Genomic DNA, 21,581 nt, shown 5'->3' with positions numbered 1-21,581 from the left:
ATTTATTAATGATTTGCCATGTAAATCTGTTTCCATGAATAAGTGACCAGAGTTGCAGCCCCAGTCAGACTGCAGACCTACAGCCACAGGTGATGTCTGCAGACCAGTCTCCATGTGGAGCCTAGGCTTCCAGTGTCTGTGTCCAAGCTGTTCACGACATCAAGCATAACTTCAGAGAGCAGGTGCCTACCCTTGGGCAATTTCTCATAGAGACAAAAGATAATAATGGGGTAGGGAAATTAATTAGTGTTATAAATGAAACAAGCAACGTTATGACAAAGAGCTATTTAGAGAAATATTGAAGGATTTTCAATAAAATTTCAGGAGTACTGGCCGGGCGTGGTGGCTCAAGCCTGTAATTCCAGCACTTTGGGAGGCCGAGGTGGGCAGATCACAAGGTCAGGAGATCGAGACCATCCTGGCTAACACGGTGAAACCCCGTCTCTACTAAAAATACAAAAAAATTAGCTTGGTGTGGTGGCGGGCGCCTGTAGTCCCAGCTATTTGGGAGGCTGAGGCAGGAGAATGGCGTGAATCCGGGAGGCAAAGCTTGCAGTGAGCCGAGATGGTGCCACTGCACTGGGCGACAGAGCGAGACTCCATCTCAAAAAAAAAAAAAAATTTCAAGAGTACAAATGAAAAAAATCTGAACTCTAGAAATAAAGGCTAAGAAAAAAATTCCTTTTTGCTGGGGAGGAATCTTTCTCTCTCTCTCTCTCTCATATTGAAGGAAAACTTAGAAGCCATCAAGCGCCGTATTTAGTAACTGCAGTGTTGGGTAGCATAGTGTAGTGGCAAAATCCTAGATGTGAGACCTTGCTTTCAGCCTTCCCTCTGCAGTTGCTTGGTTTTGTCTCCTTGCTAACAGCCTTGACTTTGGCTTTTTTTAAATAAGGGTTTTACGCTCATTTGTGAGGTCTTTTCCAGCTCTAAACTTCTAGGATTCTAGATGTAAGAACCGGTGGAGCCTTGATAATAAGGAACCAAGAGTCAACTTGATTCTGTAGTACCAGCCCAATAGCTCATCACGATAGCACAATCCTGTGTATGAGTCACCAAACTTCCAGCCAAGATCCTTTCTCTCTCCCCACAGCCAAGAAGAAAGTTTAGTGCATAGCAGTATACATTCATTCTTCCTGACTCCTGAGGATTAATCTCCTCAACATGAAGACCGAGGAGGCTTCTATCTTGTGGTCACCAGAGCCCAGTGGCTGTTTTAGGAAGCACACACATATCTGGATTAGAACCATACGGCTGACCACAGCTGCCCCAATCCATGCGAAGGCGTCCACATGCCAGCATTGGAAGGGGTGATTCATTTTGCCCCAGGACTCTAAATTTTCACCTGAAGTGACTGTTTTCATCTAAACATGGCTCCATCTGAGGTTGCCTATATATGATGGACAGCCCTGGAGGACAGAAAAAGAGAACCCTTATGTTCATCAACAATTATGAAATGCCTACTCTGTGTGGTAGGCTGTATGGCAGTGCTTTAACTTTCTGTAATAGTTGATTACAATTTTCACAGCACTTTTCACATACATTTCCTCAGTAAATTCTCACACACACCCTGCAATGCACCCTGGGCAGGGCTGTGAGTGTAACATCACCCCTGCCCCTTCCTTTTTTTTTTTTTTTTTTTTTTTTTTAACCAAAGAAGAAACTGAGATTTACAAAGGACAGGAAGCAAACTTCTGCATCCCAGCCTGGGCCGGGTTCCCCTCAAATGGACATTTGCTCTCTCATGTGGGCACATTGCTGACATCTCATTTATTTCACATCTGTAAAAATTAATTAATACTGCTCTCTCCCCCTCTTCATGATGTGCACTAAAGGAAGTAATTACAGGACAAAATCTATGAGGGTGGGGGCTATGTTTGTCATTTTTGTCATTGTATCCTTGGCCCCTTGAATATGGCACCAGGCATGTTGAGGGAAGGAGGACCATGCCACCAAACTGTTGGGATTTGTATTGTTCCTCCTTTCAGGGAATATCTGGAGAGGACATTTCCCTTACATCTCAATTCACGTAACCAGGAGTTTTAAAAGCCGATGCTTCTGTTGCGTGGGGCATGAAATAGTTTGAATCTTTTCATGGTATTTTTAGCCCTATCAGTTACTTTTACCATTTTGAGTACATGCAAATAACTGGAAAGCCCCTGTATTTTTAATTTTAGTCTCATTTTTAAAAAAGAAGAAGAAGAATAAGAAGAGTTTCAAAAATGGTGAGTAGAGGTAGTCTGATGTCCAGGTGTGTTTTATTTTATGATAAACAGTCAAGCCAATGTAGATCCTAATGAAGACTGAATCTGCAACCAACTTTACTGAAAGGATAGGTTGGTAAATGCAACAACTTGAAACAGTGGATCAGAACATTCGTCAGAAAAAAACAGCCAGGCTCAAAATGTGTTTGACAAAAGCAAATGTTCTTGAAATTCCATGGACGAGCAGCCCATATTATAAAAAAGGTGTGTAGAAAGTAGAACAGATCACCCTTTGGGCAGGTCCGTAAAGCCCAGAGGAGATCTGAGAGAGGAAGTAGAATCATGGCTGGGAAAGAAGAGATGCTAGGAGTAACCCCGAGGGCAGCTTTACATTCACGGATAAGCACAGTGGCATTTGACTCGTGCATTGACTGGAAGCCAAACCCTGCATTTGTGACCTTCTAAACAAACCCTAGTCAGACACCCATTAGCTCATTTAATCTTCACCATCGTTCTTGGAGGCAGCTATTATTTATGATTCCCATTTCACAGATCAGGAGACTGAGAATCAAGAAGGTTAATTGCATGCCCAGGCTCACACTACTAATAAGCAGAGAGCGAGTATTTGGAGACTACCAAAACATTTCCGTCGCTGACCCTGTTATCCATTTGACACATGGAAATACTCAAGGATGTTCTGTTTCTCTTGAAAGAGCAACTCCCCGCTTTAGTGTGTGGCTTATTTGGATTCTTGGTTGGCTGTGGTAGTGCTGCTGTCATCTCATCTCCGGCAGATGCTGGTGCCAGTCATCACAGGACTTGGAAGCTGAGTCAGGAGGAAGGGAACATGCTCCTCCAAGTCTGGACTAACTCCTGATAACAGGGAATTCAGAAGGAAGGAGTCACTTGGTTTTCTCTCTTTATTTATGTAACCCTCACAGTGCGAGGCTGCAAGCTGGGACTGGGGGTACAGAGGTGCAAAAGACAGATGTGCTGCCCACTTTCATGAGGCTTAGAGCCTGGCGCAGTTGTCTGTTGTGGGAATTACAAAATAGTAGGCAACTGCCCACGGCTGATGTATTTTATTTGGTCCATATGGAATCCTAAAATTTTGTCGTTGTTAGTTCCCAGTGTTTAAAAATTGGGATAGTTTATCTAAAACTCCAGATTTCTGGCTTCTCTTAACAAATCAGAAGACTTGGCAACTCAAGGTCCAACGTTAGGCTGACAGCAATTTGTCTTCGCTGAGTAGTGATGTTCATCACAAACCACACCTCTCCCTGTGACTTCCCTAACAGAGAGTGGTGTCAGGTCCCATTTATCATCACACATTTTTTTTTATTGTGGCGCCAAGGGGAAAGATCCCTAAATAAATTATATCTGCAAAGACTCTGTTTTCCAAATAAGACGTTTCTATCAAAATGTACCTTTTACACATCCTACTTGGCTCTTTTATATAATGATATGGCTCCCAAAGGCATTTGTTTGTGACATGCAGATGTTTCCTTTCCTGTAAAAAGGCAGAGCCTGGGAGGTAGGAGTGATTGCTGTTCAGGGGAAGGTGAATACGATGTCTCTTCTTTGTAAGCAGGATTGTCATGATCTTGAAATGATACTGGGGAGATTTTACAGTTGAGTCAGTTTTGTTTAGAAAAAAAACTTTGTGACAAAGTGCAGGTAAAAGAAATGTGACCTGATTATGAAGTCCTTAATTTAAATGTTATATTCAAGCAGCTGCTAGAACAGTGACTAGAACAGTCCCTGGCACATAGTAGATTACTGATAAATATTTGTCGAATGAATGATTTGAAAATGAAAGTTTATGACACCAACTTCTTTTTTAAAGGAAGTATAACAGGAAAAGGAATCTTTGAAAACACCTTCGCCTCTGAGTTTTCTCTGGCTTCCTCCTTCTTTCTTTTCCCCCACACTCCACCCTCATATACATGTTAGATAAAATATGTTAAAGAAAACTTTTCATTCTTACATAGTCAAAGAAGGGAGCCAGCACTGGTTATGTTCATGTAAGGCTTTAAAGAGTTTATCCATGTTCTCCAACCTGGATCAGTGTTGTTGTCCTTGCCTACAATAATCTTCCTCTCTCTTTTGTCCAAATTAAGTCCCAATCCTCCTGGTTAAGTTCCAATTCACAAGGACCTCCATGAATCCGTCCTGATCATTTCTGTCTCCAGGGCCCCTATGCATAGTAATAATATAACTAATAACAAATGTGATAATAACAGTAACATTAACACTACAAAATAACACTTCTTGAGATTTTATTGTGTACCAGGTCCTGTGTGAAATACTTTACATGCATTATTTCATTTGGTCCTGACACAAATCCAACTAAGTAGGGACTTTTATGATCATTTCCATTTTCCAGATGCAGAAACTGAGTGTCAGAGAGGAAATTACTTGCTAAAGGTTACACAGCTAGCCAGTGGCAGGCTCCATGCTTGAACCCAGCCCTGCCCGACTACACAGCCTCTGCCCTCGTGTATTTACCATGCTGCCTCCCTGATTTCTGACTGGTTCCTGGAGCACTTAAAGTGGAGCAACTACTTCACACTCAGCATGTGCTGCCTTTTATTGCTACGAACACATCTTTTTAGGTTCAGGCCCTGTTTATTCAAATAAATTATCAGGGCCTTGAGGGCAAGAAATGATTTTATATCAGCTTGCCTCACTAGGACTTAGCACAATGCTCTCAAATAATAGGAGCCTAGTTAACTGCTCCTTTATTTCCACAGTTCTTTAATCAAACTTCAAAGGCAGCATTTATTACATTTACAAGTCTTATTGTTTGCATCTGTCCCCACTTCCAGCCTGGAAACATCAGGTATCCCTCATCTATGACTCAGCACTGAGCACCTGGGAGCTGCTCAATAAATACTGCTGAGGAATTGAGTTAATGATTCTCGTCAATACTGATGATTAACCAGGATTAACGTTTTCTCTTTTAAATTTCATTTTCCATCTCTGCGTGCCGTCTTTTTATTGTTCTGCATTTACTCAAGTTACTGTATTAGACAGTGAACTTAAACATTCAACTTGAAAAAAATTCAGCAATGCAAATAAATAAATAAATGTAATCCGACATATTTATCCCTTCTAATTTTGTTGTAGCTTTCCCTGGACCTCTATCACACTGAAGATGATATTTACAAACTGTCACTGGTGCTGGAGCCTAGAAATCCTAAATCGGTAGGTATTATTTTCTCTCTAAGGATCAGTACCAATCACTATTTTTTGTCATTTACAGTAATTGGCTATTACAATGTTGCTTTATGTTCTAAAATGAAAGAACTTTAAAAATTGACATTATTCTTTTTTTTTTTTTTTTTTTTTTTGAGGCGGAGTCTTGCACTGTTGCCCAGGCTGGAGTGCAATGGTGCCATCTCGGCTCACTGAAATCTCCGCCTCCTGGGTTCATGCAATTCTCCTGCTTCAGCCTCCCAAGTAGCTAGGATTATAGGTGCACACTGCCACACCCAGCAATTTTTTTTTTTTTTTTTGTATTTTTACTAGAGAGGGGGGGTTTCACTATGTTGGCCCAGTCTGGTCTCAAACTCCTGACTTCATGATCCGCTTGCCGTGGCCTCCCAAAGTGCTAGGATTACAGGCGTGAGCCACCGTGCCTGGCCATTATTCCCATTTTATCAATGGGACAGCTTAGCCATGACAGTTTGAGAATTATGTCTTCATACCAGAGGCTAATAAAGAGGAAGAACATCATTCTCATTACTCTGTTTTATAATTGATCTTCTATTTGTTGTGTTCCTGCTAAGAACTCAATACACCTAGGACCAAAAAGAAAGGAAAGGAATAATAACTCATCTTAATGTTAAAGATCATTTAGACTGTTTCAGGCTTTAAAAAAGTTCCATTCAACATAAAATTAGATTTAAAATTTTAAATATCTTGATCATAATTTACAAATGTCTCTACTAACCATTGATTCAACTCAGAATTTGGATGTCACATTGGATGGTGTCTCACTTAATAGATGGCAAACTCTTAGTAAATAAACGTTATATAATGAGATTGAAGAAACTGCATTATTGAATATACACCACTCATTGGTTTTCGTGGATGGACTATATTTTAGATATGCTTTGCACTAATACAAAATGCCTGGATGAGTTTAAAATTTATAATGAGGTTGAGGCTTTCATGTTGAAGGTAAAATGCCTATGCTTGCTTCTTATAATCACATCCTGAGATCAGTTCTCTTATAAAGATCTCATCCTTACCAGCTGAACTCTATAACATATTGGCAGTGACTATGCCCCCTAAGTTTATTAATACCTACTGTGATTCTGAACCCTCAGACCGAAAGAGACAGAATGGCAGTGAGAGCCGTCCTCTGGCCCTGGCAGGGCATGCACTTGAGCCTGAGTCAGTTGACCTGGTAGCATCTGTTCTTAAAATAGCGCATATGCTTCCATGAGCATGTTCTCCTTTCTGCCAGTCCCCAGAGGCTCGTCTCCTGGAAATACTGCAGAATAGAGCCACGTGAGATGATACGGCACATGCAACGGTAGGAGTGAGGACCCAGACTCTTTAAAGCTAGCAAGAGTAAGAAAGCTAGCAAGAAAGCCAAAGGTATTGAAAACCAAAAAGGAATTTGTAAGCCCCTCCCTAATTCTGTAGTTTTGTCATGATGAACCTGGCAATGGTGTGTTAAACCCTATTGTATGTGTGCATACAGAATTTCCACCTCTTGACACCAATTAGATACCAGAATTGCTTCTAGTTGTTGAATACCTGGCAGGGCATCATACACAGGTTATCTTATTAACTCCGTTAAGAAAACTAGGTCTGGGCCAGGTGCAGTGGCTCACACCTGTAATCCCAACACTTTAGGAGGCCGAGGCAGGCAGATCACTTGAGGTCGGGAGTTTGAGACCAGCCTGGCCAACATGGTGAACCTTGTCTCTACTACAAATACAAAAATTAGCCATGCATGCTGGCATGTGCCTGTAGTTCCAGCTACTTAGGAGGCTGAGGCAGGAGGATCGCTTGAACCCAGGAGGCAGAGGTTGCAGTGAGCTGAGATTACGCCACTGCACTCCAGGCTGGGCAACAGAGCAAGACTCCATCTCAAAAAAAAAAAATTTAAAAAAAAAAGACAGAAAAAAGAAAGAAAACTAGGTCTGGTGAGAGTACGTATCTCACTCGGATCAAACAGCTGCTAAGTTGGAGAGCTGGGATTCAGTGTCAGGCCTGTCTTCCATCCCAGTGCTATTTCTACCATCGCTCATCTCAGGAACAACATAGGAATGGCCATTTTAGCACACTTGCCTGCCTTCTGTGCCTTTAGTTTTACTTTAGTTTATTTTCAGGATCATTTTTTTCCCAATTTTAGGAGATATTTCCATCAAACATAGAAAAGTCTTTTTATTTGTTGTAAGAGTAGAAGCTTTTGAAAGTCCCTTCTAAGTGCTAAAATCCTACGAATCTAACACAAGACATTTCCCAGTTTCTTTCTGTCTCTTCTCTAAGTGGAGTGTCAGCCTATTTGACATGTCCTGTTGACCTGTTGAGATGGGAGAGTTCCCTGGATCCCTTCACTGAGACTTGCGACAGGGGTGTGGCCACGTTCAATCCCTTTGCAGGAGGGGAACATACAGACAAGTGGGTGCCGGCGTGGGGGCTGGGGAGAGTGCTTTTGGGCTCTGGCCCCAAGGCAGCATCTAGGGGTGTGTTACAGTTAATGCTCTTTTAGCCGTTGCTGTCCATGGATGGCTACATCTTAACCAGCTCAGTGGAGAGTCAGGGTGACAGCCTTTTACACCCTACCTTGTTGGTACCTGGGTCCTTGTCTGGCATCTAAGAAGAATCAGGTCACATGGACTTGAAGGATGGTGAATGCAGAGGTTTTATTGAATGATAGAGGTGGCTCTTAGCAGGATGGGGAGCTGGAAAGGGGATGGAGTGGGAAGATAATTGTATTAGGGTTCTCTTAGAGGGACAGAACTAATAGGATATATATATATATATATCTCAAAACTCCTGTGCTGATCAGTAGTGGGATGGTGCCTGTGAATAACCACTGCACTCCAGCAGTGAGACCCTGTCTCTAAAATACACACACACACACACACACACACACACACACACACAAGTATATATATCTATAAATGTAATTTTTTTTTTTTTGAAATGGAGTCTTGCTCTGTCTCCCAGGCTGGAGTGCAGTGGCATAATCTCAGCTCACTGCAACCTCCACCTCCCTGGCTCAAGCAATTCTCTTGCCTCAGCCTCCCAAGTAGCTTAGACTAGATGCATTTGCCACCACATCCAGCTAAATTTTTGTATTTTTAGTAGAGAGGGAGTTTCACCATGTTGGCCAGGCTGGTCTCAAACTCCTGGCCTCAGATGATCCACCTGCCTTGGCCTCCCAAAGTGCTGGGATTACAGGTGTGAGTCACCACATCCAGCCTAAATTCTATTATGTTAAATGGGAAAAAAGCAATGCGCTCCCAGTCCATCCAAAAATCCTATCCGAGTTCTCCAAATATAAATATAAAATAAAAAATAAATATAAAAATAAAATAATAGAATTTAAGTTGCTGTTAAACAAAAGGCAGTATCTAAACATGTATTTAGTTACAGATTAGATTCCATTAATATAAGATGCTTGTTTTATAAGCATTTAATAGCTTACATAAATGTAAGTTTCTACTGGTATTATGAATATACAAAACTTATTCATTCTTCTCAGTGTCCCTGGTTCTAGTTGCTCAAGGCCCCAGTTAATGTTGAAAAATACGGCCAGGTGTGGTAGCTCTTGCCTGTAATCCCAGCACTTTGGGAGGCCGAGGCCAGAGAATTGCTTGAGCCCAAGAGTTAGAGACCAGCCTGTGCAACATGGTGAAACCCCGTTTGTACTAAACATACAAAAATTAGCCAGGCGTGGTGGCACACACCTGTAGTCCTAGATACTTGGGAGGCTGAGGTGGAAGGATGGCTTGAGCCCAGGAGGCAGAAGTTGCAGTGAGCCGAAATTACACCACTGCACTCCAGCCTGGGTGACAGAGTCAGACCCTGTCTCAAAATAATAATAATAATAAAGTTGAAAAATATGTGTTTTTTTTTATCAGCAGCCTACCTCCCCTACGACACCCAACAAGCCTGTGGTGCCCCTGGAGTGGGCATTAGGGGTGATGCCAAAGCCAGACCCCACGGTCATCAACAAGCACATAAGGAAATTAGTGGAGGTAAGTGGTTGAGGGAGAATAAAGAGAGGGCACTAGAAGACCCTTTCTCTTTCCAGAATATTCTGCGATTGTCCAGGAATCTGATGGAACCCATGCAAACAACCCTCTGGCAGCTAGGAACAATTTAGCAGGCACATAGTGCTACCTGGCATTGGACCCTGGGGAGAGTTGATCAGAAAGGCCCTCTTCCCTTTGTTGTCTCTCTTGCCCAGATACTCTCAGCTACTTCCAGCTCCTCTCTTTCCCAGGCATTTGCCACCTCTGTCATTGTCAACAGCTCAAGGGATTGGGGATTAGAATCACTCATGAAAAACCCACATAGGTCTTACTAAGAATGCCCAATAAATTGATTACCCAAGGGCAGGAAAGAAATCCTGTAAGTTGGATAGTTTCTCCTTTTGTATAGTTTTGGAATTTTATGACACAGCAGCCCAATGTTATTGAGATTAGAAAAATCACCTAATGTAGGACAAGGCTCTGTCAGAGTTTTCCGTGTAGAAAAAAGAGTAGGGCCGGGCGCTGTGGCTCACGCCTGTAATCCCAGCACTTTGGGAGGCCGAGGCGGGCGGATCACGAGGTCAGGAGAACGAGACCATCCTGGCTAACACGGTGAAAACCCGTCTCTACTAAAAATACAAAAAATTAGCCAGGCGCGATGGCGGGTGCCTGTAGTCTCAGCTACTCAGGAGGCTGAGGCAGGAGAATGGCGTGAACCCGGGAAGCAGAGCTTGCAGTCAGGTGAGATCGCGCCCCTGCACTCCAGCCTGGGTGACAGAGTGAGACTCCGTCTGGAAAAAAAAAAAAAGAAAAGAAAAGAAAAGAAAAAAGAGTAGAAGTGCCGATGCGGGGAACACGGAAACATCTCGGGTACAGGAAACTGTGGTCCTGAATTAAATGTCTACTTTAATGGATTGGTAGGTACATCTGCTGGTGCAACAGAATTGAGTCTTTGGGATAGAATGTGCTTTTTGCTGGGAGAAGATATTTAAAGAAAAAGAAAGAATGTCTTACATCTTGGATAATTCAGGGAACTAGGAGGTGCTGAAAGAAAACTTTTGCGGAGCGTGTGAGGCAGGCAGGAAAAGAGTGGTGCCAAGAGGAATATTAGTGAGGGAAGGGCTGAGAAGGAGATAAGGTCCAGTGGAGCCCGTGGTAGTAACAGATCCAGCTTGGAGCTGGGGAAGGTGAGAAAAGGATCCAGGGGCCCCCAGGGAATGCAAGGACTGAGTTGCAGCTCAGGAATGTCTGAACCCAGGAAACGGAAGGCAGAGCTGTTCCCTCTCCCAGTCTCATTCTACATACTGACTTCCTCAGTCCACGTGGGGAATTTCTCTTTCTCTCTCTCTCTCTCTCTCTCTCTCTGTGTGTGTGTGTGTGTGTGTGTGTGTGTGTGTGTGTGTGTGTGTGTCTCTCTCTCTCTCTGGGGAATTTCTCTCTCTCTCTCTGTCTCATTCTGTCTTCCTTACCTTCTCTCTCTTCCCTTTTCTCCAAATTCCTTACCACTGGTTCAATCAAACAAAAGACCAGGATTTTATGATGAATTTTACTCCGCAAAAAATCTTCTACTCGTGGCATAAATATGGATGTTAAACTGTAAATAGTAGGCATTCCAAAATAGTTAACTTTTAAGCTATTTTTATTATGGCTAAGTAATGATACTGGAATTAAAAAAAAAAAGGTAATGTTTTCTGATTTTGCACAATTCTGTTACCTGTGAAAAAGCTTGAGATGGGCTCATTTTAGTCACATTTTTAATTAATTCATTCATTTATACCTTACCTACTTCCCAAAATACTTGCAACACAGGGCAATATCGATAGATAGAACAGACAGAAACTACTGGGAATTAATTAAAACCGGAGATTAATTAAAACTGGAATCAAAATCAAATATAAATTTGTATACATGTGTTTGCAGAAAGAACTTACAATTTTTTTTGAAAACCTAATTTTGCAGAGGGCAATGGGAAACTTTTTTTATTCTTCTCTGATTATAAAGGAAGATAGAATCATCAAAAATATTAAAGTATTACATAAATTATAGAAAATAAAGAGCTTTACTTTCAGGTCTTGGTAATTCTATTCTCCAAGGATAACCACTGATAATTTGTAGATTATCTTATATGACTTTATTCTCTATCTCTACGTATATATAAACACACATATACTACATACATATACACATGTGTATCTTACACAACTTTATTTGATTATTTCTTTGGGACAGATTCCTAGAAGTGGAACTGCTGTGTCAGAGAGTAGGCACTTAAAATTCCTGATTGTCCTCCAGAAATATTATGGCTATTTACATCACTAACTTGATACAAGAGTACCTATTGTCTCATACCCTAGAAGATGATCGATTACAGTATTTTAAGATTTTATTTAATCTGAGAGGTTAAAAAAAGCTTCATTAATGTTTCTGTAATGATTAGCTGAGCTGAATAACTTTCCATGGATATATTGACCATTTTTATTTTTATTTGGTGATTGCCTGTTTGACTTTTGTGTCTTTGCTCTCATATATGCTGCAAATAACTTGCTCTGTTTGACATTTATCTTAAAATTGGTTAATTGAGCTTTTTTGGTTCAATTTTTTTGCATATTATTAAGTAAAATATTTTTCTTTATGGCTTCTGACATTGATGTCATGCAAAGAAAGACCTTTTTCACACAAAGATTATGAAACATGAAAAATATTTTCATCTATTTATCTTTGGTACTTTTATAGCTTTGGATTTTTTTGCATTAAACTATATAATACACTAGTGCAGTGGCTCATGCCTATAATCCCAGCACTTTGGAAGGCTGATGCAGGAGGATGGCTTGATCCTAGGAATTTGAGGCTACAGTGAGCTATGATCATGCCACTGTACTGTAGCCTGGGCGACAGTTTTGTCTCTAAAAAGAAAAACAAATAAATAATATATAATACATCTAGAATTCAGTTTGGAGGTAATTTATTTTGTAAGATTATTAGTCATTTAACTCAACAGCAGTTATTGGATAATCCATAATTTCTCTGTGGATTTTAAAAGATACTTTTTGATAAATTCCTATATATACATGGGTTTGTTTCTGGACTCCACTCTCTGTGGTAAGTTGTATCATGTTGTTTTGATTAATGTAGCTGTGTAGAATATTTGATTTCTGAAAGGGCATGTTCCCCCTCATTACTCTTCATTTAAAATAATTTTTAGCCTGTTTTCAACATACCCACTTAGATTTGAACTTTATAATCAATTTGTTCATTTAAAATAAATCCGTACTGGGATTTTGATTGGAATTGCATTAAATGTACACTTTAATTTTTGAGATAACACCTTCAAACTTTATTTTCTATTGTCATGGTATTGGAATTTGTAAATTCACTAAGCCAATTTCTACTCAACCCTGAGGTTTCAGTTTAAACCTTTCTTTTCCCAGGAAACCTTTCTTAATCTACCTCCTCTTTCCCTGCCACCAATAGCACTCTGTTTTTATTTATTTAGTTATTGAGACAGAGTTTTGCTATTGTTGCCCAGGCTGGAGTGCAATGGCGCCATCTTGGCTCACTGCAACCTCCTCCTCCCAAGTTCAAGCGATTCTCGTGCCTCAGCCCCCTGAGTAGCTGGCATTGCAGGCGTATGCCACCATGCCCGGCTAATTTTTTATTTTATTTTATTTTTAGTAGCGATGGGGTTTCATCATGTTGGTCAGGGTGGTCTTGAATTCCTGACCTCAGGTGATCCACCTGCTTCGGCCTCCTAAAGTGCTAGGATTGCAGGTGTGAGCCACCGCGCCCAGCTGAAGTTTTATTTTTAATTTTATTTAAAATTTATTTTTTAGAGATGATGCCTTACTCTCTTGCCCAGGCTAGAGTGCAGTGGTGTGATCTTGGCTTGTTGTAACCTCAAACTCCTGGGCTGAGCAAGCCTCCTGCCTCAGCCTCACAAGTGGCTGGGACTATAGGCATGCACCACCATACCCAGCTAATTTAAAAAATTTTTTTGTAGCAATGAGGTCTCTCTATGTTGCTCAGGCTGGTCTCAAACTCTTGGACTCAAGTGATCTTCCCACCTCTGCCTCCCACTCCCAAAGTGCTGGGATTACAGGTGTGAGCCACCACATCCAACCATTACTCTGTTTTTATCCTCAGCAAACCACTTGTCTTGTTATATTATAAAGGCTTCTTGACTTAGTTATCTTTCACTAGATTCTAAGCTCCTTGATAGAAAGGATCATATGCTAGTTATCATTGTTTTCGCAATAGCAAGTTCAGAGCCTGCCTCATAGTCATTCAATAAATACTTATCTTTCCTTTGCAGTCTGTATTTAGAAACTATGATCACGACCATGATGGGTACATTTCCCAAGAGGACTTTGAAAGTATAGCTGCCAATTTTCCCTTCTTGGATTCCTTCTGTGTTCTGGACAAAGATCAGTAAGTTTTAATTTTGTTTTATTTTAATGCAACTATCCTAAAGCAGAAAATTATTATCAGAGGAGAGAAGGGAAACTTGTAATTTACATCTTGACAGCTTCAACCCTAGTGCTTTGATGAGCCAGGTTTAATTTGTCACTGATTATTTTCTTCGTGTGTATGAACATGACCTGAATGGAATCACAGGGAAGACCATGTTGTCAGTGTTTAACACAAGTGCACATTTGTAAATGATCCAAGCGCTCCATTTGCTATATTGCCTCTATTGCTTAGTTCTCAACCTCAAAAAATCTCCACCAGAAAAGAGTAGAGGAGACATACAGTTAGATCTAACCTGGGAGAGTCCTCAACATTAGTGGACCTGAAAGCAATCTTAAAACTCATGAAGATTTTAAAAATATTTTGGCCAGGCATGGTGGCTCATGCCTGTAATCCCAGCACTTTGGGAGGCTGAGGCAGGCAGATCACTTGAGGCCAGGAGTTAAGACCAGCCTGGCCATCATGGTGAAACTCTGTCTCTACTAAAAATACAAAAATTCACTGGGCGTGGTGACACAGGCCTGTAATCCCAGTTACTTGGGTGGCTGAGATGGGAGAATTGCTTGAGCCTGGGAGGCAGAGGTTGCAGTGAGCTGAGATAGCACCACTGCACCCCAGCCTGGGTGACTGAGTGAGACTCTTTCTCAAAAAAAAAACAAACTTATTTATAGTCTTCATTAAAGCAGACAATAGCTGCAGACAGCCAAGAAGCATTCATGCTTTGTTTTTTTCTTTGATTGATCAAAGATTGTCTTGATAAAGAAAAAATATTTTGCTTTTTAGCATCAAATGATTCCTAAAAATTAAATCGCTTTAGAGACTCAAACTCAACTCATTAAAAGAAAATAATGGTTTGCAAAAGTGCTGAGAAATCCTGGCATTAATAATTTGATTAATTGTTAATTGTACAAGATTAGTTCCTAATTTAAAAATCACCTGTAAGGAAATGCTGGATTTTGTTTTGGTAAAATGGGCAAATTAAATTACATTAAAATCCTCTAATATTTTTGCTGGTATGAGAATTTTTAAAAAATGAAATCTGGGGCCGGGTGCGATACCTCACGCCTGTAATGCCAGCACTTTGGGAGGCTGAGGTAGGAGGATTGTTTGAAGACAGGAGTTTGAGACCAGCCTGGGCAACATAGTGGGACCTTGTCTCTAACCATTTTTTTAATTGAATTTAAAAAAATAAAATCTGTAATTCAACACACCAAGAAAAGCCTTGACACATTAACACAACTTAAAATCTTAAATTCATCTTCATTATATACCCAGAACAAAGAATACTTTTAAAATAAATTCTATTAGAAACATTAACTTCCTTTTCAAAGTAAAATTTAAATTGCCTGCTAACTACCCACTTCTTTGCTTAGTATGTTACTATTCGTGACATGTAAATAGGACATTGACTTAAAATAACTTCCCAGTCTTCATTTCTTTTATCTGTTGGTTCTAGAGACAGAACTGAGATTGTCCTAGCAAATATCTGTGTCTATCTCTATCTCTATATCATCCTTATCTCCACTTATTGATATCTATAGAATTGTTTTCTATGAATGAAGGTTTGGACTATTCATATCTTCCTTACATGAGACTAAAGTTTTGAGTGGTTAATACTGGAAAGTCTCAAAAAGATGTTTTCTCTAAGGTACTGTTTTCCAAACAATGTTCCACAGAAGTAGCTATTAATTAGTACTTTTGAAAAAGGAACTAACTATTCACATGTGAGAAACACAGGGTTAAATCTCATTAAATAGGTGTCTTTACTGTGTGACTTCTCAAAGCTTTTAATAAGCTAAAGTGTGTTACGTTGTGAGTCCCTAGGAGGGGAGATGAGCTAATGCACTGTTACACAAATGTATGTAGCAAATGATGTAATAAATTTGTGAGACAATGCATTAATAAATTTATTTATCATATATATAATAAAGATTGTTTTTGGCATCTTCATTATGAAATCTGTGCCCATTCCTTTGAGTGGGCAAAGGCATGAATAGACACTTCTGTAAAGAAGACATACATGTGGACAATAAGCATATGAAAAAAAGCTCAATATCACTGATAATTAGAGAAATGCAAATCAAAACTACAATGAGATATCACCTCACACCAGTCAGAATGGCTATTATTATTATTATTACTTTTTTTGAGACAGAGTCTCGTTCTTTTGCCCAAGCTGGAGTGCAGTGGCACGATCTCAGCTCATTGCAACCTCTTCCTCCTAGGTTCAAGTGATTCTCATGCCTCAGCCTCCTGAGTAGCTGGTTATAGGCAAGCACCGCCAAGCCCGGCAATGTTTTTTTTTTTTTTTCAGTAGAGACGAGGTTTCATCATGTTGGCCAGGCTGTTCTTGAACTCCTGAACTGAGGTGATCCACCTGCCTTGGCCTCCCAAAGTTCTGGGATTCCAGGTGTGAGCCACTGTGCCCAGCCAAGAATGGCTATTATTAGAAAGTCAAAAAATTAGCTGAGTGCAGTGGCCCACGCCTGTAATCCCAGAACTTTGGGACGCTGAGGTGGGTGGATCACGAGGTCAGGGGATCAAGACCATCCTGGCTAACACGGTGAAACCCCGTCTCTACTAAAAATGCAAAAAATTAGCCAGGCATGGTGGTGGGCCCCTGTAGTCCCAGCTACTTGGGAGGCTGAGGCAGGAGAATGGCGTGAACCTGGGAGGCGGAGCTTGCAGTGAGCCAATATCGCACCACTGCACTCCAGCCTGGGCGACAGAGTGAGACTCCGTCTCAAAAAAAAAAAAAAAAAGAAAGAAAGTCAAAAAATAACAGATGCTAGCGAAGTTGCAGAGGAAAGGGAACACTTATACACTGGTGGTGGGAGTGTAATTCATTCAACCATTGTGGAAAGCAGTACGGCGATTCCTCAAGAAGCTAAAAACAGAACTACACTTCAACCCAGCAATCCCATTACTGGGTATATACCCAGAGGAGTAGAAATCATTCCACAGTAAAGACACAGGCATATGAATGTTCACTGAAGCACTATTCGGATATCAAAGTCATGTAATCAACCTAAATGCCCATCAATAACAGATTGGATAAAGAAAATGTGGTACATATACACCATGGACTATTATGCAGCCATAAAAAAGAATGAGATTGCCAGGTGCGGTGGCTCATGCCTGTAATCCCAGCACTTTGGGAGGCTGAGGCGGGTGGATCACCTGAGGTCGGGAGTTTGAGACCAGTCTGACAAACATGGAGAAACCCCATCTCTACTGAAAATACAAAAATTAGCCGGGTGTGGTGGCACATGCCAGAGGCTGAGGCGGGAGAATCACTTGAACCCAGGAGGCAGAGGTTGTGGTGAGCCAAGATCGCGCCATTGCACTCCAGCCTGGGTAACAAGAGCGAATCTCTGTCTCAGGAAAAAAAAAAAGAGAGAGAGAATGAGATCATGTCTTTTGCAGGAACACGGATGGAAGTGGAGGCTATTATCCCTAGCAAACTAACGCAGGAACAGAAAACCAAATACCACACATTCTCACTTCTAAGTGAGAGCTAAATGATGAGAACTCAAGAACACAAAGAAGGGAGTAATAGACACTGATGCCTCCTTGATAGTGGACGGTCGGAGGAGCAGAAAAAACAACTGTTGTGTGCTAGGCTGTGCCAAATTTCCCCGCAAGCTTGAGAATTTAGAATCCTTTTTTTTTTTTTACCTCCTATGCAAAATAACTTTAATAATAATACTTATAATGTATAAAAATCAAAGTTATTTTGCATAGGCGGTACCGAAAGGGATCTTAAATTCTCAAGCCTGGGGGAAAATTGTGGCGCAGCAAACAGCAATAGGGAAGCCTGGGCTTCCTATTGGGGAAGACAGAGATGAAGTTGGACTTAGATCCGTTGATTGAGAAAGAGAGTGGATCATCAGGAAGACAGGTCTAGCAAGTTGTTGAAGATGTGGTGCAAAAATTCAGGACAACAGTCAGGGCTGGAGATGGAGATGAAGTCTTCAGCCCCACTGTAAGCTGGAGTCTCCATCTTGTGAGCAAACTCTGGTGGGAACGCTTAGAGGGAGGTGAGCTCAGGGCCTGAGAAATGAGCCTTCAGGGACTCCCCTCCTACATGCAGGCATTGAAAGGAGTCAGAGGGACCTGCAGGCGAGCTGGAGAAAGGGGAGCTGGAGAGGAAGGAGGAGAAGCGGGGTGGCATGCAATTCCAGAGTGCCTAAGGGGAGAGTGCCAAAAGAAGGAAACATGTCTCCGTGTTACTTCCTGCCAATGAGAAAAGGCCACTGAGGATGTTCTTGGTGACAGATTTGTAGGGTTAGAAACCCAAGTGGCATAAAGAGTACCTGGAGGAAATGATAAGAGCCTAATGATTTCTCTTTTTGAAAACTTCGCGAGTAAAAGAAGGAAGAGAGAAAAGATACCTGTTGCAGATGGCGGCAGGACTGAGGAAGGGGATTTTTCAGGTGGGAAAGTTCTGAGCATATTTGTGAATGGAGGAAGAAACAGGGGAAGAGACTGAGCATAACCTGGAAGGAGAAGAGTCCCAGGGAGGCTGGAGAGTGCTGGATGGCGCAACTCTTCCTCTGGGAGAGGAGCCCCAAGAGAGGACAGAGGAGGTAGAAAAGAATTCTGAACTGGAAAGGAAAGGTGTGATCGCCAGCACATGCTAATGGGCAAAGAAGCAATACAGAGCTCACGTGGATCCAATTATTATTATTATTTTTTTTTGAGACAGTCTCGCTCTGTTGCCCAGGCTGGAGTGCAGTGGTGCAATCTCGGCTCACTGCAATCTCTGCCTCCGTGCCTCAGCCTCCTGAGTAGCTTGGACTATAGGCACACGCCACCACGCCCAGCTAATTTTTGTGTTTTTAGTAGAGACGGAGGTCTCACCATGTTGGTCAGGCTGGTCTTGAACTCCTGACCTCAAGTAATCTGCCCATCTTGGCCTCCCAAAGTGCTAGATTACAGGCATGAGCCACTGCACCTGGCCGATTTGATCATTTTTGATAAACAAGAAGTCAGGGTATGTGATGAGTAGGGGTAGGAAGGTGGGAAGGACCAGAGGTTTGTTCTGTGTGGGGTAGATCTGGAAGAATTGCTCCCAGCCAGTGCAGTGAATGGGCTATGAGACACTAAGATGTGAGTGAAAATATCACCAAGGAGCCCGGACAGCGTCAAGCTGAATGAATTTGAGAATGGTCAGCCCAGGTATTACAGTTTTCTGCCTTTCTCCATCATCCTAATTCTTGCAACCTTACAGCTAGGCAAGTACTAGAAAGATGCCCTTCAGGAAGCTGCTTTTTCATAATAAAGACTTTCTGTGCTGCGGTGCACAGGCCACATGTGGGCTTATATGAATATGCTCCTGCACACACACACACATGCAGGGTGCACAATACACAATTTTTTGCTTACTGAAAAAGGTTTTGAACACCTGAAGATGCCTTTTGAGGTTCACTCCTTCTCTGAGATGTAATAGAGAATATTCCTCATCTGCTTTTGGCCACAAAGGTTTGGGAGGTGGGTGATTAAAGTGTGGCAGCTACTTAGAAACCTGCTATTTAAAGATTCCCTCCCTTCTTTGATTCTCTTAACAGGGATGGCCTAATTAGTAAAGATGAAATGATGGCTTACTTCCTGAGAGCTAAATCCCAACTACACTGTAAAATGGGACCAGGATTTATCCATAATTTTCAGGAGATGACCTATCTCAAGCCAACGTTCTGTGAACACTGTGCGGGATTTGTAAGTCTGTTTTCCGTTGTTTTCTTATGTATGTAGTTATTTGTGTAGCATTCTGAGAAGGTAGGAAAATGATACATTAAATAAAGTTCGCTGTCTGCTTTGAATCAGAAGTAAAACGTGATGGCTCCCTGAAATGAAAGATTAAACACCAAAGGCAAGGTTTAGTTATTTTCTAGGAATGCAGGGCTAGCAAAAACAGGGAAGGCTGGTGAGGGCTGTTAACTCAAGAGAGTGGTTTTCTTTATTAATCCCTGCCAGGGAAAAGTGTCAGCCCAATGAGCCCTGGCATTCATCACTAATATTCATAAGTAGTTGCAATTAAGAGGTGTATTTATCTTAGCAAGTTCCTTCCAGTTTTCATTTCATGTGGTATTAGTGACCAGAAATCCATCATGGCATGGTTCAATAATTCACAACTCAAAAAGGAAGAAAAAATCTTTTTGGAGAGAAGCTGGTTATAATAACATTTACTCAATGCTTGACGGTAACAAAGTACTTCCATAGACATTATGGTAACTAATCCTCATAGCAAGCCCTTGAAGTGGGTATTTTACTTTTACCATCTTGCTTATGAAGATAGAGGTTCAAAGAGGATAACCCAGGTTCCTGAGGATTGCACAGCTAATCATTACCAGAGCTTGGACTCCGACACAGGTGTACTGACTGTCAGCCCTGTGCTTCACCTACACCACTGCAACAAATGAAGACTGCATGCTTCCTTCCCCCACCTTTGATAATTCTTTGGGAACCAAGGTCAGTTTTTGATCCTGGCCTTAACAGAAACTCTTGGGCCCTGAATGTCTCCAGTTGATAATCCAAGTTAAATAAAATGGGAAATGTGGTATTCCAGGTGAGGGAGGCCCAGCACCCAGATGAGTATGACAATCGCCCCTTTTTCTAGATGCCAGAGCTCAGTCGTGTTAGCTTTATTTGGCAGCCATGTCCTCCTGTTGACTCGTTGACCCATATTGAATTTGTTGCCGATATTATACTCTACCAGAAATTACATTTTTCCCATCCCATGCTCAAAGAACTGGCTTTTGGGAGCCCAATGCAGGAGTCTGTGTTCAAGCACACACTCCTCTGAGAATGGGTAAATAAGAGGCAGCCGTTTCCTCAAAGACGGCCCCAGGTGGTCATAGCAGCTGATGTGACACAGGGCAAAACCAGTCTAACTAGCTCTCTTTATTCACTGCAGAGAAGGTGAAGTTCTTCTTTAGTATCTTCACTGGGATTGCATGACCAGACCATTTTATCATAAAACAAATGGTTGGCCGGGCGTGGTGGCTCACGTGTGTAATCCCAGAAATTTGGAAGGCCAAGGCAGGCAGATCACCTGAGGTCAGGAGTTTGAGACCAACCTGGCCAACATGGTGAAAACCCGTCTCTACCAAAAATACAAAAATCAGCAGGGCATGGTGGCAGGTGCCTGTAATCCTAGCTACTCAGGAGGCTGAGGCAGGAAAATCACTTGAACCTGGGAGGCAGAGGTTGCAGTGAGCCAAGATCATGCCACTGCACTCCAGCCTGGGCGACAGAGTGATACTCAGTCTCAAAACAAAACAAAATGGTCTCCTTTTTCATATTTCTCTAGTTTCTCTGTTGTGATGGAAATTTTTGGAAATATCTAGATCTGAAAATTCTGATGTGGGATGGGGCCATGCATAACACGCTCCTACAGAGTGGGACCCAGTGAACAAAAGGTCAGGCTGCTGGGCCATGGTATGGCTCAGCCAAAAGTCAGGATGATGCATCTGTCTTTTGGTGGGCTGTGAGAGTCAGAAAGCCCTTATCAAATCTCAAAGTCCCGGGTGCTGTGGCAAGGACCTGTAGTCCCAGGTGCTCGGGAGGCTGAGGCAGGGGGATAGCTTGAGCCCAAGAGTTCGACTCCAGCCTGGGCAATATAAAGAGACCCCTGCCACCACCATCTCTAAATATGATGATAATAATAATAATAATAATAAAAAACTCA

General features: G+C 41.7%; 1 protein-coding gene across 2 annotated transcripts in view; it reads left to right on the top strand.

The window, feature by feature from the left end:
• RASGRP3 (RAS guanyl releasing protein 3) overlaps nucleotides 1-21,581 on the top strand; it is a 129,692-nt gene that overhangs the window by 92,285 nt on the left and 15,826 nt on the right. For both annotated transcript variants that reach the window (XM_054475214.2, XM_063648822.1), the window contains exons 11-14: nucleotides 5,334-5,411; nucleotides 9,314-9,430; nucleotides 13,737-13,852; nucleotides 19,462-19,609. In XM_054475214.2, the coding sequence (XP_054331189.1) occupies nucleotides 5,334-5,411; nucleotides 9,314-9,430; nucleotides 13,737-13,852; nucleotides 19,462-19,609 (459 nt within the window). The remainder of the gene's footprint in view (nucleotides 1-5,333; nucleotides 5,412-9,313; nucleotides 9,431-13,736; nucleotides 13,853-19,461; nucleotides 19,610-21,581) is intronic.

Source organism: Pongo pygmaeus, chromosome 12 (assembly GCF_028885625.2).
Source record: "Pongo pygmaeus isolate AG05252 chromosome 12, NHGRI_mPonPyg2-v2.0_pri, whole genome shotgun sequence".
Classification (NCBI taxonomy): Eukaryota; Metazoa; Chordata; class Mammalia; order Primates; family Hominidae; genus Pongo; species Pongo pygmaeus.
This window is presented reverse-complemented; position numbering and strand designations above follow the sequence as displayed.